The sequence below is a fragment of the Zerene cesonia genome, chromosome 13 (assembly GCF_012273895.1).
Source record: "Zerene cesonia ecotype Mississippi chromosome 13, Zerene_cesonia_1.1, whole genome shotgun sequence".
Taxonomy (NCBI): Eukaryota; Metazoa; Arthropoda; class Insecta; order Lepidoptera; family Pieridae; genus Zerene; species Zerene cesonia.
This window is the reverse complement of record NC_052114.1, coordinates 9,301,917-9,329,601: the sequence shown is the minus strand read 5'-3', so window position 1 is coordinate 9,329,601 and position 27,685 is coordinate 9,301,917. Positions and strand designations below refer to the sequence as shown.

The window sequence follows — 27,685 nt, the reverse complement described above, 5'->3', positions numbered from 1 at the left end:
AAAAGATATACTAAAATTGCCCTTGACATATATATGTTTCCAGTTAAACGCTTATTGATTCCCTTGATGTTTTTTTTTTTAATTTTTTGTCAGAACGTCAGTACCTAATGTTTCAATTAAAAATATTCTTGGCACGATCCGGTACGTCTGGCTACGCTCCAGCGACCTCCATAAATCGTTAACGTTATTTTCTTAATTACGTCTATTACATTGGTTTCTTTGATAATGAGCCGTTATCGCAGGGAGAAGGGATGTGTTATGGTTACGTTACGTTAAAATTTTATTTGGAAACGAAAAAGATATTTAATTTTGTGCTTTTTCGAAAAAGTTGCATTATTTATTTATCCACCGATATTTTCATAAATTGGCATCATATCAAGATTTGTCCGATATAAAACATAGAGCTTTTTTGAAGCTCATTGTAAAGAAACCACAATATATTTAATCATAGATAAAATGAAATTTACAATAATTGGGTAAACATTAAGTATTCATCTTATGACTCGCGTAAATCAAATTCCAGGAATTTCTAAATTCGTTAAGTTTTATGTGCGTGTGTCATTCCGCTCCCCTCCGGCCTTGGTTCCCCCAGTACATTTCTATCACGAAACGTACATTTGTCTTGCACACCCGGTCAAACCGCACAATTACTGTTTACTTACCATGTGAGTGTGCATTTAAAATATTTATAGCGCTTCAAATTAAATGAGGGGTCATTTGCTATCGATGCGAACATTCTCCCCAACAAAATAGTGTTTACCGTTGTACTTTATTCAAACACAGGCTTAGTATCACTCGCCCTCTATTGACCTTCCCATGTATGTAGGACATACATAAATGGTTCAAAACTTTTAATGTTTCAAAGCGAAGTTGTGTAAAATATGGCAAACGGCGTTAAAGTTATGGCAAAATAATATGCGTCAATCTTTAATTGGTCCGAAGTACTTCTAACGCACACGTAAACAATGACCAACTGGTTAATTTTCAACACAAGCAACCTTGAAATTCACCCTATCTTACACGAGTTAACAGCGGGCAACTGAGCAGGTGGTTCGCCTGATGGCAATAGCATGCTATTATTTCAGGCCGTTTTTCTGTGGGGGTGTGGTACTTCCCCGGTGTGAGCTAGCCCAATTCGTAAGGAAAACCACAGAAAGAACGGGTTTGGTGTTTTAATTCAATTAAATTCGTTCCTCACCTGTACATGAGTTCCGGTGACATAGCAATGCAGTGCCACTTGAGTTCATCTGGGGTCATCTTCTTCATTTTGCTGAAGGACTGGTAGTGCATGTCGCGCAACTCGCCCCCCCATTTCCATGCCCGCGTACTGTAGTCGTATATACCACCGATCCATCTACTGACCTTCTCTGAAAATATTTTAGTTAACTATGAATAGAGATTCATGAAAATGATTGTGTGATTGTGTGTATCAAGTAAACAATTATCATTGAGAGTTGAGACAAAATTAAGTCGTCTTTTTTATACCGGCAGGATATATCAATCTATCTCCGTGCTATCAAATATGGAGGCGACATGTTTTTAGCTTTAAGACGCAAATAAATCTCATCTTGTAATCAAGGAGAATTTGTAAAAAAATATAATGGATACAGTAATGCACGTTGCTAAATAAATCATTTGTGTCGTGAGTCTATAAATCTTAGTTTTATTTTTATATGTAAACGTTCTAGCTTATGTGTGACATTATATTATATAAAGTCTATGACCTATATAATATAGGATTTAAAACAATGTGGTCCAAAAATTAAAAAAACATCGCCTTTTAAAAGTTTACCCCAAGAAATAATGAGTATGCATGAAGCCACTGTTTAAGAAAAGAAAAATATTTTTCACTTACCTACTCCAGGTCTATTGAGGTAGTTTCGCAGATTCCTGTCCTCCCATCGAGCGGGCACTGAGAGATTGCTATCACGATCCTGTAATGAAACGTCAGCTTTTAGTAAAGTGGATTCCACTTTTAAAAGACTTGCTTTTGTGCATATAAACAATAACAATATATTAATAAGTTCATCCATGAATGTATATTATATATTTTGCCCATGCCAAATTTCACGAACAGAAGCGTCTGTGTGTGTGTTTGTCTGCCTCTGCTTAAGAACTCTGTTCTTTCAAGTATAGCACTACCGAACTCTATTCAGGAAAGCACCCTTTGATAAGATTTTTTATAGTCCAAAGTATATCCAGTATAAGTATAAATAGATTCGGTTTAGACGAAAATATGTTTACTATTTTGACCAATTTACTTCAGTTTTTTTTATAACATTTGTTTATATAGCAAAATGTTTAGATTTGTTTATTTTCAGTTAAAAAGTAAGATACCTTGAGGTGTCAGTGTGTTTGATTAGACTGACGTATAGCCGGCGGCCTAGTTATCTTTTAATAGGTTACTATAACAAATATTTGTTTGTTGTCATCAAGTTCAATATTGCGTTACTCATTGAGAAAATATTTCGTTTAATTTGAACAACGAATATGGAAAATTCATAGTTTTAAACGTAATCACACAAGTGCATGTTTGTCCGTCAATCACTACGCTGAAACTACTGAACGGATTTTGCTGAAATTTGGTATACATACAGGGTATGAGATGAATCCGTTGGGATAAAACAGGAATCTTGATATCCGGGCAGAGCCGGGATGAGCATCTAGTTTATGATATATTGAAAGTGGTATGAAAATCAGTTATTATTAGCTTATTATAAGCTCTTATTTATCAATTTGATGTGTCTTGGCATCAATTGGAATAAAAATGTACGTTTGATTGTTTTTTTTCACGTCGTGAAGATGCCTATATATTCTACTACTTTTCCGACCTCTTTTTAAACTATTTAACAAATGAGATATTTACTACCAGTGAAAGCGCATTGTTCTTGATTTATTTGTGTGTTTAAACAGTGAAAACACAGTCATAACAATGTAACAGTGAAATCAGTGACGTTGTTTTAACGACTCAATATTTTAAGTATCCATATAATACATTGTACAGCACATATAACAAACGTTCATTCAATGTAGTCATTTAGAAGTATTCAGCTCTGATTTCGTCATGGAAATGATCAATAAATTATCAAATGACTTGATTGAATGATAAAAGAATTGTACATTTTTTGGGGTCCGTACCAAAAAGGTAAAATAGTACCCTATTACGATGCTGGTTTTAGTCTCGGTGACGATATGCTGACCATCAGTGCTGACATCCGCAACGTATGAATCTCTATTAAGCGTTTCAGAATAACGCACAGGCAGACAGACACGCTGATATAGCGTATCTGTCTGCCCGTCCGTTGATATCTTCATAGGTAGATAGTTGAAAACTTCACAGTTTATTTGTATGTTTCTGTCTATATAACAACGAATAATAAAATAGTGGTTAAGCAATACTTGGCACGATCATAAATCGGATGGTAAAATAATTTATTTGTAGTTGCGCTATAGTTTATTTAAACGGAACCCTTGGTGTCACAAGTCAGACTCGCACTTGACACATTTTTTGTATCTGGTTTTGATTTAAACGTCCTTAACTGAAGTATTGCATTCGATGAAGTCTTTGATGTAGCCAATTGCTTTTTGAGATACAACAAAATCTGTTAATTTACATTCCTAATGGATCATTTACTAAATAAATATACATTATATCTTATATTGAACTCGCTGTATTAACATATAATTTTCAAAGGAACCGTGCATATACGACCGAGTTTTCGACGTTTTTAAAGCTTTTTATAATGACATTTCTATCAATTAGTATTATTAAATATCTATAATGTTAGTTAAACAAATGAGTACCTGTATCGAGATATTGACAACATTGAAAACACTACTGAATATACGGACTTACCCTACAGCGTCTTGTGTTAATGTTTTAAGAAAAAAAAAAACAATATTCAATGTAAATTTATTGTAGCCTTAACTACATACTACACATAATATTTTTGCCGTTCACCCAGTATCATTGGAAGCCTATCACGACATCTCAAATGCCATTTACATTCACAAGTACACTTGTGACGTCATCAAGCGGGGTTACATTAGCAATTGTCCCAATTTGCTTCTTAGAAACCAATAACCAATATTGGTTGGAACACGCGATTCCAGAATTATTTGTATGATAAAATTTTCAAGAAAATAGAGTACGTGGACGGAGTAATTGAGGACGCCTTCTTATAAATGATAGATATCGAAATGCGAAGGATGTACGTTTATTATAAGACTATGCAATTAGTTACACGTTAAAACTCTAGCGCATCAGCAAAATATGTGAAAATTAGATGATTTATCTATAAAAATTATCCTGCATAAAACCCCATATCACATTTTTTTTTGTGTAGAGCGTTTGTCAAATTTTGGCAGTAATTTTTTTGTTTGAGAGTTCCATTCCACATGTCGGATTTGAGAACGCGCCCAACTATTTTACTTGTCACATTCACTGTTCTTTCCCTTGCAAACTCTTTATGACTCAGACGTTTTTTAATATTCTTAATAAGTTTCCGGCTATATATATCTGTCTAATGTGTCTTTAAGATTTTCTCAGGGCTTTCGTACAAAAATAAACAAAACAACTATGTAACTAGCACAAGTATATGATACCACACCATATATGGATAAAGTTTAGCTCGTATAGTTTGACATAGATGTACAGATAATGATTAATGCTTCATTAGAATGATATCATTAAACAAACTATATATAATTTTATTGAGCCGTAAAATAGAGGAAATTGTGTTATTAACCCACTTTTAAACTTACAAAGCATTCTCAGGATTACGACCATGAATCATAACTGACATAATATCTATTGTGGTCGCTTGTTCTAGAATTTTAGAAAACTATTGCACTAAATTAAATTAAAAAGGTTAAGCACCTAGGTAGCCTCAATTTGGTTTTTATGTCCCTAGAGCGAACTGGTGTTGATTTAAAAAATGTTTGTGTGCATTACGAGATACTTCAAACTATTGTTTTTAATTTTTTTTTAGTTTTATGATTACAAGAGATCTATGTATACTGTTAGAACAAATACTTAAAAGTACTTCCGTAAATCAAATCATGAATAATCTAAGAACGTGAAAGTATGAGATTAAACAAGTTATTTTAATCGTTTCATATTAGTCATGTGTAAATAGCTTAATAATAAATAAACTCCTACCTATTTATTTATGTAAGAGATACAACTTGAATATAATGATTACGCAGAGTTTTCATATAAATCTGTACAGTAAAACGTAATAAGATATTCTGGGAAGGCTTATCATTGCGAAAGGTTTATGATCCTTTATGATTACAATTTGATAATATTCTCGGAACGTAATTTTAACGGAGTATTATATGATATTTTTGTATTATATTTAAGCGATGACTGTAATATAACTAACGATGTAACGTGATATATTATATTAAAAACGGAGAAATAAAAAAAAAGTATCCTATCGCCCAAATCAGGTCATACCCTGTCTCTATACCAAATTTCATCAAAATCCGTTGAGTAGTTTCAGCTATTGGTGGACAAACGTCCAAGCAAACAAACTTTCACATTTATAATATTAGTATATAGTGTGATAGGTTATTTTATTATTTGACATTTGCTATTGCTAGATAATTTTTGGTTGTTTGTTAAAAAAAAAACAGTGGTGAGAACCTCGGACTTTAAAATCGATAGGTCGGGGTTCCAGACCGGGCGAGCGTGTAGGAAATAAACTGATTTTTCAATTTATCTGCACATGTAGATAACATCACCACTGCTTAAAACGGTGAAGGAAAACATCGTGAGGAAACCGGCATGTCCGAGAATCAATAGTTCGACGACATGTGACATCTGCCAACCCGCACTTGGCCAGCGTGGTGGATTATGGCCTGAGCCCTCATAGGAGGCCTGTGTCCCAGTTGTGGGAACATATATTGGCTGATGATGATGATGATGATGATGTTTGTTGAAATATTAATGTTTCCGATTGTTTTTGGAATATCTGAAACGTGTCTGCTCTGTGTTTGATTCGTGTGCAGACATTTGCATATTATCTTTTTTATATCTCAAATTTTAAACTAGATTTAAACGCTATTTTATTAGCAGTTTTACTGATATGATTATTACGACGGCGCACCCACACCTTTAGCATATTGTTTAAGTAATCTTGTAGATATGCGAATTTTTATATTTCTATGAATATTATTATTGATTTTATATTAATGAGAGGTCAAAGCATGTATTTATTTATGCTAGGTATGTATATAAAAATAGCCAAATCATTTTAATAACTGAAATGAAGCAGTACTTGTCTGTTATACTTATACCGTTGAATACATATCTATAATTTTACCACAAAACTATTATTAATTTTTATTTTGTGGCTTATTTCGTTCTTTCTTTCTATTTGTTTATACTCAGCCTTACTCCGTGTTTTTTATTTATCTCCGTTCATTCAATATCCTGGAAGAAAACGCCATGTATCGACAACCGACATTTATTTTAATGTACAGTATAGTTAGTCAATCTGTAATACATGATCAGGATTTCATAGTAATAAACGTCATACATCGATACGAACACCTAAAGTGGTTATTGTTGCTAACCAGTAACCAAAGCACATCTATTAGTTTCCTTTAATATAAAAACATAATTGGAGCCTCGCCAATATAACAATTGGAATCAATCATTCATCGAAATTAATAGAAACATAATACACATTTTCACGTCAGAATACATGCAACTGATGCGTACACTAAAATTGATTAAATAATCATTACTCACAGTGCACTATGAAAAAATTATTACAGGGACAAACAGATTCCATCATACAATTTTAACTTCGGAAATTTTAAAAATAAATTTCGTTTACAAAGCATTTAAAATAAAACTACACTTCTTTGAAATGATAATAATAATTCAAGTTGTTTTCTATCACTTTCGCTGTAACGCGAACAAAGCTTTTTTCAAAGTCTCCACGCCAATTCTCTTTGATTTCTCTAACATTCGCAATATGTTCGCCATATATCATTTGCGGGATCCTTATCGCCACTGCGATAATTTCTTAATTCTTTTTACCACTTTTTATGTTTATAACGTCGTATATTCACCGAACTCTCAAATGTTTAAGTTGTAAAATACACCGTGTATCAATAAATTAGTTTTAAATAGTTTTGTGTAGTTTTATCGTTTGGAACATTAAACATGATATAAATTCTCCAGCGCGTCTATTTTTATTAGGAATCTATCGCCAGAGAGAAAACATAACTGCGCAATGCGTTCCATCCGTAAAAACAATATTATGTAAATATAACACAACCTGTGGATTAATTTAGTCAGCAGATATGTTATTGTTATTGTATCTACCTGTTTGTGCTAAAGTGCTACAATTTTTTGTTGTATAATATACGTTTATCTCATTGTAAAATTGCATGTTATTATATACTGAAATTGTTATTTTAAAGTCAATCACAAAATAAATATTTTTTGGTACACCAAGTTTAGATTTAGTCTATATTAAAAAAAATCCAAAATCAGTATACCTAAACTGAGGCCAACTTCTTCATTAAAGTTCAAGTTTCAGTCCAAAGTCCAGACATGCGGCGTTCTGCTGAATATAAAAAAAATAACTGGAAACGCTGCAATTCTGCGAAGTGTTAACCGGTGATGAATGGACTGAAAATCTATTAAAGAGTTTATAAAACCCTGCTGTAGCCCTTTAGACAGATGGCTACATTAACGTCACAGAGGTGGTACGATATAATTTATGATACTGAAGAAACAGAATAGATACCAATAAAGCTTGTGCTTGTGACGTTTCTTACATCTATTCTTTATATTGCTCCAACAGAAGAACGAATACAGAAGACTAACCGGTGTTCGCAACTTCGTCTTTTTTATGTTTTTTTTTTAATCTTTGCGACGTTTTTATTGGGGCTAAGTTTCTGTTGATCGTAGCGCGATGTAATACAGACTCAAGCTTTCCTCGATAATGGACTATCCAATGCAACATATTTCTCAACTTCTCAAATAATAAGTTTCTTCACTAAGAGGAACAAACTTTTCTGTTTGATAATATTAGTATGGATTGATAGAATACAGATATTATACATCGAACAATAAAATCCTTATTCATATGTTATGTTGCCAGTATCAAATCAGTAAATTACCTCCGATATAGCAAGGGTTATCAAATCTGTAGGCGTAGGAATTAGTGGATGGTATAAGCCCCAATATCCTCACTCGTTATATCTTTGAGTTACTGTTTTTGGTTTGTTACGATAAAACGAAATATAATTTATCCTTTGGATAAATTTAAAATTATCGGTTTTTTCAGAATGCAAGATTATTAAAAGAATTATTAACTGATATATGTTCTATTTGTCAATTATTTATACAAACAACATGCAAAAGTAAAAGAAAAACATTTGACCTTAAAATTTTAATTATTTTAAAATTCAATATTTAACAATAACTTGTTAAATAATGTAATTTAAAAATAACTTGCAAAACTTAATAATAACTTGCATTGAGATAAACATATATTTCATAATGGTAAATAATTTAAAATGGGATTAGAAGATGTATTTTCCACTTTCTTGAAGAAACCATTGTAAATCGTAGTGACATTTCTAGTGGTAAAAATATTTTCATTCCTTTGCTCAGTTCCGGCATTTATGTTTATGCGAACGACGCTGTGAATGAATTACGTTTGCTATGAATTTATCGGCGATATGTTATTCTTGTAAATGGAAATATTCCGTTTGTTTTACGTCTATGTACTATCGGTATGGATAACACAATCCATAAAGATTGTTCTGCAAATAGACGGAACAAACATTGCAATATATCCTCGACCATAGAGGTGATGTTCGCCGCCTGAGATCGACTGTTGAAATGGGCGACCCTTGTTAGGATTGCGTACTTAAAGGACAAAAAAGGGTATTATAAAGATTTTGTTATTCGTCTGTCTGTCATTGAGTTTCTCACCAGATTGTATCTAAAAAATAATACGCGTTATTCGAATATATAAGCATTTTATAAAATTTTACGAACAACTAAATTGTTCCTGTCACCCCTTTTCGTGTACCATCTGGTGCTGGGGCCCCAGTGTTATATTCCCGTGTTAGGGAATTGCAGAAATACAGGCATCCCATGATTATTTATAGTTAACTACGATAGTAATAAACTATAAATAGTGAAAAGATCAAAATAAGTCCTTATTTTTAATGGAAATAGAATGGTAACGACAACTCAACTTAACAGACAAATGAATTTTTACCTTAAATGCCAACTAACTCACTTTTGGATTGATGTCGGTGTCCTTGACCACTTCAGTCTTCACCTGATATACATTCTTCATACAAATCACAAAATGAATACACGAATTCTATTAAAAATATTAAACACATTGTCTTAAAATACAGAATGTATCTTTAGAATTTAGGTGTGGGGGTACGGACTCTTTTCAGCGAATCATTGTAAAAATATGAAGCGGATATATTTCCACACTGTTTACATTACATTGAGCGTGGGAAATTTTAAATTATACGATTATAATTTTTGTTCTAAATATTTCGTGCCAACTGGGTTATTCAGTTGGAGCATTTCTTTCATCGCTGGACGGGTGCACGGGTATACACCCTGTGTGTGTGTAAAGACTGCGTGTGTGACTGTAAAGATATTAAGATATTATTAGACGATGAATTTTGAGGTTTTCCATACCTAATTGTGACTAGGTAGCATAGTTTTCGTAGCTATTTTTATCATAGTTTGATACATTTTCTTACTTTTAACCTCACGTCTTTATGATTGTTTTAGATGTAATTACACATAATACATATAAAAATAAAGACCCAACAGACTTATTAACCGATTTTAGATAACTATATAATAGAAAAAAAACCCGGTGTAAATAACGAAGTATAATTTAATATTAGAGAGAGAGAGCTTAAGTTTTAATCCGCATTTTTAAATCACTGTAAACACCATAATAATCATATTCCTTTAAAAAAGTATTACTAAATGAGCAATATAATTGAACAACCCCAAAACCATGTAATTCCTTATCGATACATTTAATGTAATCCACAATTTATTACAAATTTACGTCAAACTCAATCAATCATAGTATTATATAATGACCGTAATGTCTAACGGGTCAATAACCCGCTTGGATTTAAACAAAAAATCATAATTACTTCGTTCAATCAACCGGTTTAGAACTTATTTGCATCGTGTCTGAAGTTTTTGTTTTAACCTTCGCCTATTAAAGTTTTATAACTGATAAGCTATGTATAATATACAGTACCGTTGTTGTGCACAAAAACAAACGTCAATCAAGAATGCAAATCTATCGTTTAAATAGTTATTTCAAGCTGTTTTATGACTAAATATACTACATAAATTTAGCCATAAAACAGTAGTAATAACAATAAATAAAAAATATTAGTTTATTTGTACAAAATTTCGCCAAACTGCTAAACAGTTGGCGATACGCTCTTACAGAATTTGTTTAATCATATAAATATTGACTTAAAACTTGGGCTTAGACATTTGATAAAATGTTTTTTTTTTATTTATTTTAACCTATTTTTAATTTATTATCATCTAGTAACTGGGGTATGTATTGGTATATCTAGCTCAGCTTATTCATAATTTAATATTTTAAAGGGGATTATCTTAAGATTTCATATAAACCATAATCTATAAATAACTGGAAATGACGAAATCATTGATAACTATCATTTAAATGATAAATACATCTTTGTTTAATTAGTTGTCAAGTGAAGAGTTTAAAACACTGGAAGAGTTTTTTCTCCCACGACCATTTATTATGGCATAATATATTGATGAGACCTTAATATTCCATCAATTAACCTATGAATAAATATAATCGCGATCTCAATTGGGTCAATCGGGAATGTTCCTGCTGTCATATTTTATTAGGTGGCCTAGACCTGTCACGTTTATAACCTTACGTGACACGCCCTATTTATTATTACAAATAGTTGGAGTATACAAACGATGGCGTCAACTCCGGCGCCTAATCGCCGCTTTAAACTGGTACTGGGTCAAGTAATGAACTTATAGTAAAACATTCGTCTATTGTGTAAGAAATGTTGAAGACATAACACTCACATACACAGGACAGTTTATTATTTCCAATGAGGGATAAGTTTCTTGACGAATGATGAATATAACATTTCTTAAGCGTATCCAAGTTAATTGGCTCACTTTTAAATTGAAAGTTTCTCAACGAGCTCTTATTTATATCAATAATCGGATTTGTTGGTTATATGTTTTTTGCCACTTTTAGAATTCAAAAAGTTTGTAACTTACACCGTCTCTTGACATTGCTCTCGCTGGCTATCCATTGAACTACTGTGGTTACTTAACACCAACACTTTGCTCGGAGACGAGGACTATGACGTCATTATTGTATACGAGACCTTGAAATAATAGATTAATTGCATACTTGCAAAGGTTATTTCATAATCTTTTGAATTTATTTATGCATTATACATGTAATTTGATAGTTACTTTGTATGGTTAGTTGTGGAGTTTTGTCTGTTTTGGCGTATTAGTTTTTATAGTGTAGGTAAAGTAATAATTATCTTATCTATGGTAAAAGCTTTTGCGCTTTACGCTTTTGCAACTTTATTATTGTGCTAATTGTAGGTTTCAATTAAACCTTTTGCCCAATCATTCATAGTTTCATCACATGTATCATATGAGTTTCATTGGTGAATTTGATTTAAGGAACTTATGTATTCATTTTTGTTTAAATAAAAAGCGAAAATAAGTCTACTCAATACCGCTAATGATAATGATTATGATAATCAAGAGGGATCGGCCAAATCGAGTATAAAAGAACTAATGAAATATTCATTAAGCTGGCGCCTGGGACTTGCCAAACTTTAACACACGATCGAATATCGATCTCGGATAATAATATGAAGAAATCATTCAGTATTCTCATGGCCGTGAAACAAGATTAACAACACTTAAGAGGTTTTCACGGTAACCTTAAATGGCTCCGCTTATATTTATTCGGTATATTGAATATTTATGGTCGTTTTTTTAATGGGAACTTTAGTTATAATTGACTTGCCACCCTTGATGGATAAGGTGAAATTCTTTTACTTTCGTTAATAGTGGATTAAAAATAATTGGGATTTATTGACATTGTGAAACCAAGATTTATTTACCGATTAAATACGTTACGTTCGACATTTCTATCTATACCTGCTAAAGGCGCTTCGCTTAAAGTAATGTTAGCTATAATTAGCATCCTTAGCATGGAATCGAGCGCTTCTTTAACTGTCCCCAAAGAATAGTTCTTGTTTGTTTAAAGCTTCCTGTATCAATATAACTTTCCAATATCGACTTCTATATTAATTACTTACAAAATAAACGTATCTAGGCCCGGCATAATATGATATGTTCGCTATTGTGCTGTCTTGTCTTGTGATAAGAGTCTGTGACGTGTGACAAGCGTTCAATACAGCTTTTATCCGTAAGTAGCAAAGCATTAGATACATGCCTTTATATTGTATATTTAAAGCAATGATTGTGCCCACGAAACCCCATTTGCTAATGTGGTAAATTGTAAATTAAGTTTTAAAGGAAGTCCTAGTCCCTAGTACTGTAACAGGTTGATGGTTAGAATAAAATTCGCCGCTAGAGCACGGGATTCAAAAGTAATTGAGCTTCGATTAATGAATATAACACCTCTCACCACGTCTTAATATAAAAACCATTTGAAACACGTTATTTGCTATGCTGTGATTCATTAACGATCCATTAATCCGTTGTTCTTAAAGAATTCACTGATAACGGGTTACAATTAGATTCATCTTAATTTGTCGAAAGTTAAAGCACCGTTGACAGAAACGACACGCCTCAATTAAAAAACATCACTTCAAGACCAATTTGATCGCTAATTAATTTATGACGCCCGTCAGCTGTCATGTAAATTGTAACATGCGTTGTGTCTCAATACCATTTTAATTTGTTGCTACTTGGAAATGCCCTTTTGATTAATTGGTATAAAAGAAAAAAATCTTGAATTGGTTATGAAGTCAATGAAAGATACTTTTGCGTTTTATTTTTTTTTTTGACAAAAATATCTTCAGAGTTTGAACATGTTTTCTTCTTTACTTATATGTGTCATAGTGCGGTGATAGCTCAGTAGACCGTGGTTGGGACTTCGGCTCTAAGTGGAAAAGTCCATGGTTCGATGCCCTCACACATGCACATACACTTTACACATTATCCTCATCATTGCTAAACGGTGTAGGAAATATCAGATGAAACCGTAATGTCCAAGAATCAAAAGTTCGATGACAAGTGACAACTGTCAACCCGCACTTGGCCAGGTTGGTGGATTATGGCCTGAACAATGATGATAACGATGAAATTATATTACTCAATGAAAATAACATTTGCGATTTACATTTAAATTGTATACGGATTCGGCCTAGTGAGGGATGAAAATCTAATATTAAATCTCAATACACAAAAGAAAACCAAAACAACAGCGTCCTTGAAAATCGTCAATAATAAGAATACTAGGGCTCATTCCAACAATACACTTGACCTAATAGTTTTAACTTTCATACGTGTTCCGAGTGCCCAACGCGCGCGAATTTATACAGGAATCTAGTCTCACATACACACTGTGCAAAATGTAGCATACGCGGCTAATGTTAAAAGAGATGCAGAAGAAATTGTAGGACAATCTGTGGTACAAGTGTCGTGAATGCGCAGTGGGTGATACGTTGCGAGTGCTGGGAATTCTGACATCTCAAACATTGCCAATGCTATAATTCATTCCGCGTGCTGGCACGATGAGAGTGTCTTCTGAGAACGATTGTTAATAACGGCTAAGTTATAGGACTTTGCGTTTTATAGCAAAAAAATTGAAAGAAAAGAACCTATTTAAATATGACACATACGGCCCACTATGTTGTTATTGTTTATTTAATTTAATCAAAAATAAAACACTGGAAATACAAAAATCACGCAAACAGCAATAACGAGCAAAACAGGGTTTTCATTTTTATGCTCTTCTATTGTTTTATTTTTTGTGTTTACTTATACTATTCGTGTGTGTGTAAGATTAAATGATTAACTTTCTATCTTCCTATTTTAAACAGAGTAGAAAAGATAACAACGAAGTATACCTGACAAAAAATTCACAAAACAACGAATGCGTCTTTGTATCTCATGACATAATTCCGAAACAATGTCCACGATGAGTTTGTCGCGGGCTAATATTTGCATCTTACGTGATATTGAGTAATGAGCCAGAGCTGTGTTATTTTATGTATCGTAAAATTACACGACACGCTCCGTTACTTATATAAGCATTAGTATAGTTTTAAACACGGAAAAGATAAGTGGAAATGGTAGAAAATCAGTTGTTACACAGAAATGTTAGTAAATTAGCCACATTTTTTTTCTGCGTGCGAATCAACATTCATGGAAGTCAGAGAATCCTGTGAGGTGATTAGCTTGGGGCAATTAATCATCAGTATCTGTTTGTTCCATGTATTGATTTATAGTTAATAAACGTACAAAAACATAATTAATTTTTAATTTAAAAACGAAACCGCCTCCTTATTGTCAGAACTAGACCAAATTTAAATGGGAGCATACGAAGGGCAGCTTCCAAATAAAAAAAGAATCATCAAATCCATAGACTCAAAGAACCTTTTAGTATAAAAACTTTTTAAGAATTTACGCACACTAACTACATACACTATAGTAGTAGAAGTTGATGATTCGTATTAAATGCTTTAATTGTTTTCAGCACCAACTTGAACTTGAACTTTTTTTTAGCTATTTAAAAACACCTTAATTTTATAAGGTGTTATGTATTAATTGTTTATTGATGTTTGGTGTAAAACCGAATATCTAGTTTTCTTATCATGAGCCCCTCATTACCAACAAAAAAGAACCATAAAATCAACTTATGATTTAGCATTCTACCTTTTACTTTTCTCCACAATTTCTTTTTTGGTAAGATTGAAAATTAATGCTGTAATTATGTTGTACCGACGTCATTGAAATTGCCAGAGGTTCTCAATTAGGAGCGTGTGTTTTTATTTATTATTATAGCTGCTGTTTAGTATAAAAATAAAACATGTGGTGATTAAAGTATGTTATTGGGGGCTTTGAGTAGACTATTTTCTTAAACAAACATCTCCCGGATGATAAACTCAACGTTACTTTCATAAGAACTTACACGGTATATCCAAAACAAATTGTATGTAATACAATATCTGTTAAGAATTTCATATGTGTCAGTTTTTCTATATCTAATACAGCATTATTATTTTTGAGCTGGTGTTTATAATAATAAAAGAAGTTTCAATTGTGCTACAAATTTAAATCTCGAATTTAGGACCATCATAAGGACCAAGGGCAAATACGTGCATACGTACATATTTTGCTAGAAATATTCAATAAGAATCAATCTTTACAATTCTCGTCTACTAGAATTATTGGAGCACTTGACCTTTAGACAAAAATTTTAATTCATCATTTACCAGTAATTACTTCTGTTCGAGGCCAACTCTAGCTACTTTTTATCACAAAGTGTTATAACCGCTGGACATAAGGTTTTGAGAATTAAATGCAGTTTACGATTCCGGTGGTAAATTTTCGTCGCAGCATATATTGTAGAAAATAGTTCGGACCGTATGAATCTACATGTAAGTGTTTACTTCGACAGTTTAACAGAAAATAATTTCTTGCTTTGTAAATATTTATCTTATTGATACACTGTCGAAGTCCATGCAAACGCAACAAGAAACTGATAATATTTTTATTGGCATTTATGCTGGCATTTGTCATAAAATTGCATGACATCATTGTACGGGAAAACAGTTTTAATTAAAAGTGTCAGTAAGGGCTAGATGACATCAACCATCATCACTGAATTGATCCCAATCTACCTCAAGTTCAATCTTCCAGTGTAATCGAGTTTATAGCTTCAATTATGTTACTGCCAATGGACCCTCCGCGAATGTGGTACTAAAGAGTACGTCGTACCTAATTACACCCAATTCGCAAAACCATCATATTTAATCTCTTAATCAAATGAAAATCTACTACTGGGTAACCCGTAACAAATCAATTTTTAATTATCTTCTCCCTTTGCGAGCTCTCATAAACATAATAAACGACACAAGGAGTCAATGTAGGAATAGTTGTTGTTATTATATTGCTTAGTTTTTATCGAAACACGAAAGTAAAGACTTTCAGTGTTCGTATAATGCCATCCTTATACTAGGAGAACTCGCTGACTATTGATTGAACCGAATGAAATTGTATGTGTAGGAATCGTTTTTATTTATACTTTCAATTGACTTCAAGTAACTAAAGTTGAGCAAATATAGTAGCCATTACAACAGTAATCATATTGACATTATTGCCATGGAGTTACGTCGTACATTACATATCTAAGTAAGTCTTAAAACGCTCTTCAGCTTGTTTTTTAAGGGTCTAATGTAGTCTTCAAGAATCACCATTGTGTTGCAGCGTTAGTTAGCTATAAAAAATGCCTAAATTTGTTTGTATACCCCGTGGGTCAAACAGTATGTTCAAGGACCTTTGTCAGAACCTTTTAAACAAAACTAAAACAAAAAAAAAACTAAGAATTTTTTTATGAATATGCCACCACACTATATTACTACTATATATAATATTACCTCGAGTGACTTGTAACACTAAATAAACACTATTGTAAGTAATCAAACTAATATAACTACCTACTAATAATAATTGATTATAGTAATTCTATTCACGTAACACTTTTTAACTGCTATAATAAAACGTTATTTGTGTTATTCCATATTATATCGGTTGAAGCGGTTAAGCGATTACGATTAACGTGTAAAGGGTCTGTATTTATAAACTGAGGTGTAATTTGATTGGAGCGATGATAGACATGCGGCAATTTTGTGTTTAAGATGTTAAGCAGAGCGGATAATTAAATGTTTTGTTTATGTTTTTATACACACAATATACGATATTATATCGAATAAGGTAATGTGTTGTTTTTTTTTTTCTTTACTAACTTAGTTAGGAATATACAAATGGTAGAGGAAAAGTGTACTTTAAAATATGGTTCTATAGTAATTATCCTTTGCACTATCCTTTGTAATTACACATTTATTTTAAATAAAGGTGTACATATTTATTATATTTCGTCACTTTCGTATTCATATTCCTTAGTAACCATTAGCTATCTTGTTGCGCGCCGCGGTTTCACCCAACGTCCTATATGGTATTACATAGTCTGAAGTCTTTCTCAAAAATTGGTCTATTAACGACAAATAATTTTTCAATTCGTATTAATTGTTCCTTAGATAAGCGCGTTCAAATAGATACACAAAGTCTTCAGTTTTATATTTTTTTAGTTGAGAAAAAAAGTCTATGAAATCTCAGCCGTATAAATGTAATACTTATTTATGACTTTTCCAAGTAATTTCTCGTTATAAATTAGGAGCGAATGAGTCACTTTTTCGATCAGCGCATGCGCTCTATAAATATATCATTGAGTAAGTAACGGAGTTTTGTTCTAATCTGAGAATATGTTATGATTTCTATGCGCCGCTTGCATCTGAAGGTCGTGTGAATAATCTGCACGAATACAACGATGGTTGCCATGGAGATGTTATTGATTTAGGTATACCTTGAACAAACAAAGTTAAAGGTCATTTGTATGCATATATCGTACTGATAAGCAATGAACCCACACAAATCAATAGATTGTACTGTAAGGCTGAATGATCTTAAAATTATTTTCGGAGGATTTTAATCCATCCTAACCTGCCTAAAATATAATAAAATACGTGTAAATAAACAAGCTGAATTGGTCGAACATTAGCAATGTTGTCTCTTATACTTGGATAACGTAGAAAATGTTCTTACTGTTACATACATAAAGTGGAAGAAGTTATTGAAAATTTAATAAATCACTCTTGCCTTTTGATCTTGATTAAAGATCTTGTGTATATATGATATATGATGATATATGTACGGCAAAGGCTATCTTCTGATCATATTTTGCAAAACATAAGACAATCCAAAGTTCTTTTATCACACGCGAATTCAGTGTTTAGAAATATGTAGTAGATATGTCAATCGAAAATCAATATGAAGCTCAGGTGCATTATATCAAGGTTTTTACAAAACAAAATGAATGACCAAGCTTTTAAAAGATGTGACACAACTAACAAGTCTAATAAGGTTGAGCGCACGCCCTTCGTGGTCCTATTGATGGATCCGAACTAGGCTATTGTTGGAACAAGCTAATAAGCTTAAAAAGAAAGTATCGAGGATAGCTACGATCAGAATTACAGTAGTGACTCACAAATCCAATTCTTTTTGGTGCACTATATTTACCCTCCCCCCAATTAGGTATGCATTCGTTTCTAATTTCGTTGCACAAAGCGAGGCGAGCCGCGATCCGTGGCGAAAGTTAATTTTACCAACATGTGACAGGTTGGCCGTGACTCAAGGAGGGGGATTAACTTGTCACCGATGTGTTTAAAGTATTGAGTATTTAGCTCGGTGCATAATCCGTTTATGTGTGATTAAGTTTCTCCTTCTCGGGGATGAGTCATCGCTTTCTATATTTTGTCCCATAAAGGCCGTTGTGCAAAGGCTTACGAATTACAGTTGTGAAATTGGGTGACTGAATACGGTTTCGCGAGTTGGCTCCTGATAAACTTTCCCGTTATCTACGATGTTTATGAATGCGTTGGTTGCTAACGAAAACTATAGTTAAAACTATAGTTTTGGTTTTTGAAATACTCCTAAATGAATTTTAGTAAACTAACGCAGTAATGAAGTTCTATGAAGATTTTATAAGGTTTTTTTTTAAGTATGCGAATTCTAAGTGTGTATAGTGTGCATATTTACCTAAAAACTGAACAATTATAACAAATACATAAATTTCAGCTTTAGGAATTTGACCTAGTTGTATTATCAATATCATTCACAAGAAAACCGCTGAAAATAATGCTTAATCACTCGTATTTCGTAGAATCTTTGCGAAGATTAAAAATATAATTTATGACCCGCTAAGATCAAATATATCACGTGTACGCAAACGGTGATGTCATAAAGTGACGTCAAATTAAGCCCTAAATAACATTTGTAGTCACATGCTTTTGCCCACGTAGTTCTAAATACATCATGCCGATCGAATATCGATTTCAGTAGTTAAAATACTGAATCGATTTTAGTGACTTCGATAGGGTTGTGTTACTTATAGGCGGAGTAACTTAAATTAAGCTTTTGTTGATATGAATTAATAGATAGATTTTATTGCATTAGTATTGGGATATCTAACATAATTGTATGACTAAACTACATTTGATATTCACTGAATTAGTGGAAATCTAAATAAGGTATTTCAATGTATTTAGAGTCTCATAGTGGATATCAACTTTAACGTAAATAAATTTTACATTGTTTCTTATCATAAAGTCTATGTTTTTTAAATATTTTCTCCTAACTTATCTCATAATTAATTAATTTGTAATGAAGTGTATTTATTATTCTCTTTAATTCATTATTTTCTTAAATAATCGCGTAAATATAACTAAAAGTTTATGATATTTAGTTTTTAAATTATTTATAAAAAATAATACCTAAAGTTGCTCTTACGTGTTTAAGCGCTATAAACGCAAATAATAAACATTAAAATTAACCAACTAGTAGCCCTATCAAATAATAAAATTACCTGGAAACGTCAACACGATCGGTGTTGAGGTATATTCAGAATGACGATAAAGTTTTACGAGCCTTCCTGTTCTGGTGAACCAGATCGCTTCTGCGCCGAATCTGGGACGCTTCGTAAAAAGGGTTTATTAAGGTCGATGTTGAGAGTAATGATATGACATATTTTTGTGGCCACTGATGATTGGTATCAATGAAATTGAAAAAAATATTTTGATTTCATTCGTTTAGCAGAATGAACTTACTGCGTTTTTTCTTACAATAGTTTTTAGTTTGGGCGTTTAGATGTTTTTACTATACTACTACACTCTCTTATGGCTAACAGAACAATGCTAATATTGTTTGTATAGCATTTTTGTTATTTGAACATATGACACGTAAGGCTGATTAACACAAATGTTTAATGTTTAAATATTCGACATTTATTCTTTGTTTTGAACAGTTTAAAAACAAAAACGTCTTTCCAGGAATACAAATAAGATGATCAAAATTGCACAGCGTTGCTGTTTATTATGGGACAGTGGTTTGATAAATGTTCTCCGAGAAACTTAGCTCGTTGAGAAGGTCAGACAATTGTTCCGAGTGATCAGCATTCATATCGTGTTCAATGCATTGTCTAACTTATTACATAACTTCTCTTAAACGTTTTAGTTAATTTTATTGTGCATTCAATGGAATCACATGTTTTATTTGAGATGTTCCAAGATCAATAGCTTTTTTTTTAATAATGCATGTTAGTCACGTTCTGTTGAGATACGTTGATACTGCGGTAAGATTTAAATAGTCAACAACGTGCAATAGTTACTGAAATACATATAGTATACATTTTCGATTAGTACGAATATATTTTTATCAGAACTGAAAATGTCTATAGTTAGAAATTATTTAAATAGGCCACTTATGATTTACATTTGAACAACGTGAAACATATGGTCTGGTAACATTGTAAGATTAATTTCCATTGACGTATCGAAGCTGAAATAACAAAGTTTCACATGGAATAATAGTATAATAGAAATGTTAATCTTTCAACTAGCTATTGATAATGTCATAGTAGAAATTATACTTTACGATTTCAATAATATTGAGAGACGTACATAGTAGAATTAGTGTTTTTTTATGTTTACATGTAATTGGATGCATAAAAACTATGTGTGTGAGAGTGTGTATCTGTGTGTGTGTGTAATTTTATCAACAATATTTTAGAACGTGAATTGATAACCGTGTCAAAATTATGCTAACATCTTACGTGACTTATCAGCAAAATGTAATAAGGTCAATTCTTTACAACTACAAGCATTGACTATAAATACAACACCCATAGTATTCTGTGCCATTAATCAGTTTTGACCAAACAAAGAATGCCCAGAAGCCAGAGTCGGTCTAATTCATAATTACAAGAACACTAAATTATACTTTTTCATCTTAGGTTTCTTTATCAATTCATTCGTTTTTCTTTGATCTTTGTTGAATTAAATATTTTAGATAACTTTTTTAAACTTTCTATGACTTATCAACATTGACTTCAAAAAAGAGGAGGAGGTTATCAATTCGACTGTTTTTTTTTTATTTATTGCCTCAGATCTTTCGACATGGTAAACCGATTTTGATAATTCTGTTTTATTTGTAAGTTTGTGCGTCCTTTTTTAATTTAATTTGGTTGTGTTAATTTAGGAAAAGTTTGGTTTGTTGCTAAGAAATAATTATTTGAGAAACATCGAGAAAAAAATCCAGCGTGACGTTGGGAGAGGAGGGATTGGGAAGGGGTTGAATCATATCACTACAGGGAAATGAGGAAGGGAGGCCTTCAAAAACAACACGTAATCAATGGATGCCCTCATGGGCGTCTTAATCTTAAAGATTAGCATCTTTTAAAGCTAAAAACAATTCTATGAAATTAACTCATCTAGAATCTGAAAAAAATATTCCTAGGCGTCTATCAGTGAAGTGCTAAGATTTTCATTGTCAGGGATCCCATTCTACTAGTCATCGCGTTATAAATATTTAGATTAAATAAACACCCTAGTTACGTGTATAGAGCGGCCCACGCGCCCGCCCGGTGGCCTGTTATTTCAAACCATTTCAAAGATACGCACGATTGCTGATTGTAACAATTTAATCGACCTATATTGAATTCTTTGTTGGGGATTGCTTTTTGTTCCATTAACAAGATAGGCCTTTTTTGAGCTCATTATTGTTTAAAATATTATTAAGAAACAAAAAATTTAAACAATTTTAAATTGTGTTATGTTTTGAAGTGATTTTATGTACCACCTATTTTTCAAGAAGACACAGGTTATATAACTATCGATAAGATTATTAAAATAGCTAAAAAGAGGGGGAAAATGACACACTATTTTTTAAAACGGGTTTCATAATTTGACCTCACAATGATATTAATATACAAAATTTTATTAGACATGTCCCGACGATGAATTAGATTAGTAATAGCCGGTTAGTAGACACGTACGGATCCGAATGCAAATCTGTCGTTTCACGTTTCTCAGAACACATACCAACATACTAAACATTCTATATATAGCCGTGACGTAGCATAGTTCTGCTCGAGAAAATTGATTTGTTTTGCATGCACGAAATCAATTTAATTTTGAGTGTCATTGGCTGAACAAACTCGCGAGTACCTAACGATAATTTTCAATTACGTAAAAGTATTGTGTATATAGAAGTCTAGTGGTAAGGATATAGTATGTATATGTGAGTTGTTTCGTTATATTCACTAACATAGACGGTGTTTTTTATACATTATCATAATGATAAAAGAAAAAAGACGATATTTCTTCTTAGAAAAGGAAGAAAAAGATTTTACCTTTTATTTTAACACACATAAAGACAAAAATAATAACATGACATAGAACAGAAAATTATAATAAGAAAAAATTAAATAAAAAATTACATGTATATTAATATAAAAGATGCGTACGTCAAAAAAGGGATGCCAAAAACGCAAGTAGAGTTTAAGAATATGAGTGATATTACCGAATTTATTAAAAAATAATACTCGAAAAAATAGTAAGATTGGTATTTGTTCCAATATTTGCGATAGATGAAAAAAAGCAACCTGTGTCATTTACCAAGATTCTTTTGAGTTTTGGCACTTCTAGAGAACTATCAATCGTTTCAATTCATGTAGTATTTTCACTTAAAAGTTAAATATTTCAGCGAAATGTATTTACAGCAAGAAATCCGTAACAAATGCAAGATGAAGAACAGGCTATTTATTACATTTTATTTGTATTGGATACAACACTTTTACACGTTAAGTAATTTATTGGTTTCCTGTAATTGTTTTGTTCCCACGGCCAATTCAACGTTTCAAGTATTTTGCGAGTTTCAAATTAGTTTAGTAATTAACAGGCCTATGTTCTAAGTAGCTAGCTAATGTGGAAATTTTTACAGTCTATAACTAGTACGTTTTTTTGCAAGCATTAAATTACAATGGGACTATATGGCAGGAATTACCTTTAAAAGTATATAATCATCAAAATGTACCTAATCGACAACCAAAAAAATAAAGAAAAAATTTATAACCTCCCCCTGTTTTTAAAGACGGTTGAAAAGTTTTCAATTAAACAACACCATACGATTCACACGCAGGATTCTTCCACGTACAGTAAAGCTTTGCATATATAAGTAATTTTTGAGTTTATCCATTACAAACCAGCAAACAAACAAACAAAAATACAAAAATACAAATTCTTCCTCTTTATAATTTTAACTCGTATTATAAAGAGGAAGCATTTGTAGTTTTGTTTGTTTGTATATACAATTATTATTAGCATTAAAAGGCCGGCAAAGCACCTATAACAACTAGTGTTACTAGCATTTAAGGGGGGTGGTGAATTTCAGGCGGCCCCTATGGACCTATGCTTTTTTTGACATGGAATAATATAACGTTAAATTATTGAAATAATATTTGTACTATCATTATTATCGTATATCGTTAATGTTACCATCCTAATATATCTTTTCCTAATATTTGAGCAAAAGAGTTTTTACATAATCTCTAAATGCGACGAAAGAATGGAATTCTTTATTAACAATAATGAAGTCACATTTAAAGAACTGTTGAAGTTTTAATTCAATTTATACTGAGTTACGTAATATTGGCGATGATTCAACGCGTTAACATCATATTATTTAAATTAATGGCCAATTGTGAACAAACGTTACATGTATCAAGATCAGATAAATAAAGCTATGAGTATACGTGCCAACCAAATAAGTCATTTAGGGTCCAAACTAAATTGACTGAAGGTATCGACGCATGTACGATTGAATTCAAAGGTAACAAATTAGATTAGATAGCAGTGAGAACATATATGGGCTGATGATGATGATGATGATGAAATTACATGTAGAAAATAATAAAGGCGAAGAGATAAAGATACTAACTAGAATCGTGTAGGACGAGTTTTTTTTTATCCAGTGTTCGAGAAAACAATTTGTAGCGCTACAAACTAAGAATAGTTGTTGTTTTCAAACGACTTCTAAAAATAAGGAGGAGGTTATCAACTATTATTGTGTATGTTTACTCATAATTTATTACTCGGTGAATCGATCTTTATGATTTTCTTTCTTTTTTTATTTGAAAGATAATGCCTCCCATTTGACGCCATTTAAATTTTGTCTAGGTCAGACAATTTGAAGGCCAGTTTAGTTTTTTGTTAAAAATAATTATTTAATATGATGCCATGTTACTTTAAAATTAATAATTTGGTTTATTAAAAAAGTTAAGTTGTTCCCTTGTCCTACTTATATTATAAATGCGAAATTTTGTAAGGATGTGTGTATGTGTTTGTTCCTCTTTCATGCAAAAACTACTGAACCGATTGCTCTGAAATTTGCTACGTAAACATATAGGCAACTTTTTTATCCCGATATTCCTACGGGATACGGACTTACGCGGGAGAAACCGCGGGACGCGGCTAGTTATATTTATTATAAAAGCATAGCTCTTAATATGACCATCCCCTTATTAAAGAACATGTGTAATGAGCAAGCGACAGAGTAGCTGTAGGAATCCTTCCAACAATAGCCGTAAATCTAAATCAACTCGAATTACGTAACTAAAACTATTGGCCTTGCACAATCATATTGTTTATAACTAATTATCATGGTAATTACCGAAATAAAACTTCCTGCGATTTATAATTAATGCGTAATGGATTATTATGACGGAATGTGTAGGATGTGTTAGTGGAATTTTCTTTCAAAAATGTTCATATGGCGTGAAATTCGTGAGTCATCACATATTATTGCAGTCGTAATAATTTGTCTGATGTAATATTCACTTAGTACTTTTGAGTTGTGTATGCAGGACTGTTTGCAATCAAGATGTTTTGAGGCAATCTTTCCAGATTTTCATATTTAAAATTCTCACGTGGAACGATTAAGTGAGATATGTTTATTCCTATGATTTCGATAACTTTAGATAAATTTTAAACTAATAGTTTCCCTTAATTAGTGCATTTTTGAGTATGGCTTCGAAATATGACTGTTTTAGTATTATAAGCTACATGCACATTGAGGAAATCTTTTTTTTATGTTACTTAGACCTATAAAAACTCCTTACAAATGTTATTTACCTAGAGTATAAGTAAATTAATTTTTTCATTTTTTTTTTCTCTATTATATATATTCTGTATTATATTTAAGGATCATCAATGCAAAAAACGGTTGGTTGATCGATAAATAAACAAAAAAAAAACATTATTATCCGTGTAATAAATTAATAACATACCTTGCAAGAGAAGAGAGCGCTTTGCCACGTAGCTTTGTTTTCACTTAAGAAATAACAGCTGTGCCCTAATCTGATGAATTTCGGTGGACAGACGTATGACATCTTTGTGGAATTCTTATGGGCTTCTACTCCTTTACCTGTAATTTATAACAACACTATCAATTCACCAGGTTATTTGTTACATTATTTATTGTCACGATAAATAACCAATTGTGTCTTTGTTACTATTTATGTATTATTTAATTGTTGGTTAAATATGAATGTGATATCAACTTCGGGTATCCTGAAAAAAGATTATTTAATAGCTTTAAGTATTTATTTATTTATAGTGGTATTATTAATTTATCATGGTAAAGTATTTTGGTTTAGTTTTCGGCGCATGAAAATCTATATGTACCTACGATAATATTCTTATATGTACCTAATGCGAGTATCCGAATATCAAGAAATAATCTTTGTTTAGCTATAAACATATTCAAAAAATATTTGTACATTTCCCCCTATTTTTGTTTAGGATGTAATCAACGTTTTTATACTAAAGGCGAATATAGAATTGTATTTATTATTTATTGATATAACGTTGAAATTCAAAAAATGAAGAGGAAAGAAATATTATTATAACACAGATAACATAATACTATACTAGTATATAAAGAAAACTATATTTCCGCCCGTGGCTACGCCCGCATAGTCAAAGGAAAAGAAAAGAGAGTCCCGAGTCTTTACGGGATTTACGGAATAAAAGCTACCTACTATCTTTAAATTTCTATTCTATGTTCTTTTCAGGTCACAAACTATATTCGTACGTATGTATCTTTATACTTGTAATTTCATCCTAATCGGATCAGTGGTGTAGGTGTGAAGACGAGACAGACAGAGTTACATTCGCAATCACAATATTTGTAAGGGTTATGACGATTAAAATAAAAAAAATATTTTTGAAGTGTTTCCAATTTCATCTAATAATAAAAAACATATAGGTAATATGTTATTTATTATAAATTATCGTTCATCCAAATTAAGATGGTAACATGTTACCCCACGCGTTTAATTAATATAGTAATTAAATTGAAAATACGTTTTAGTATAAATAACAAACACAATAACACTGTTCTTTGTCGTAGTTCCGACAACCCGAAGTGAAGCAATTTTAACGTGTACAATTTTTTACAGTTTTTATGAAAGTGCAATTATTATATCTTTTTTGTATGAAACAAACTAAATTATATAATTTTCACAAAGTAATTAAAATATGATGTACGATCGAAATCGAAAAGGATTTTTGCACGCACGCGCGCTTCGTGCGCAATTGTTATTGCATGTGAAAGTGGTATACAGTTGATAGCCATAAATGTGTCCGAATCGAAATTTATGTTATTGTACCGAGATGATTCATCAAACCAATCCGAATTACTGACCTCTTATACGGTTAAAGGCCCACGCGTGTTAGTGTAAAAGGCATCGTCAGATAGAACGCCTTTTTAGCGCGCGTCAGAGCGCTAAGCTGATGCCGTGCTATGACGTCGGATTGTATTGTACTGCGTGGTAATGGCTTCGTCAGATAGGTCGCGTATATAGTGCGCGTCAGAGTGTTGTCACTTTGTTTGACGGTATGGTACCGAGAATACCAATTTTTTTTTTACAAATTATACTGAAATATCACAGTGTTATTACCTTTTAATTACTTTAGATAAGAACTTCAAACGTTCAAAACAGTGTTAGTTGCTAATTGAAATTATACAATATTAATCAATTATTCATAAAAAGCTATTTCATTTGTCTTAAAAAAATGTCACACTAAATGGGACAAGTTACGTAGAATTTATAAATGTATGACAATACTGTGACAGGTTTTGAGATTGTATATTTTTTTCTAACAAATGTCACTAAACCATTAAAGATATCGGAAGCTAACCGTTGTTGAAAATTTATTAATATAATCTTAAGTATTGATTTGAGCAAAAAGCTTTGTTAAAAAATGCTATATGTTAATTTATTTTATGACATAATTTCAGTCTATTAGCGACTTAAGTGTTTGGGTTTTTTTATTAGATGTTTAATCTGGCAAGTATTGGCAGGACTTATGAATTATCGTAACTTAGTGTTATTTAGCAAGTATATCTTACGCGTAGGTGTTCTTAAATGTTTTATCGCTTTAAGCTTATAATTAATAGGTTTATTTCTTAATA

At 31.8% G+C, this 27,685-nt stretch overlaps 1 protein-coding gene across 1 annotated transcript in view; it reads right to left on the bottom strand.

Annotated features, from left to right (window-relative positions):
* Positions 1–1,167: 1,167 nt before the first annotated feature.
* Positions 1,168–27,685, bottom strand: part of LOC119831180 — an 83,535-nt gene continuing 57,017 nt past the window's right edge. Inside the window, exons 3-5 of the mRNA XM_038354465.1 lie at positions 25,497–25,633; positions 1,856–1,934; positions 1,168–1,367 (exon numbers count right to left, since the gene is read on the bottom strand). Of these exons, the coding sequence (XP_038210393.1) occupies positions 1,195–1,367; positions 1,856–1,934; positions 25,497–25,633 (389 nt within the window). The 3' untranslated portion in view covers positions 1,168–1,194. The remainder of the gene's footprint in view (positions 1,368–1,855; positions 1,935–25,496; positions 25,634–27,685) is intronic.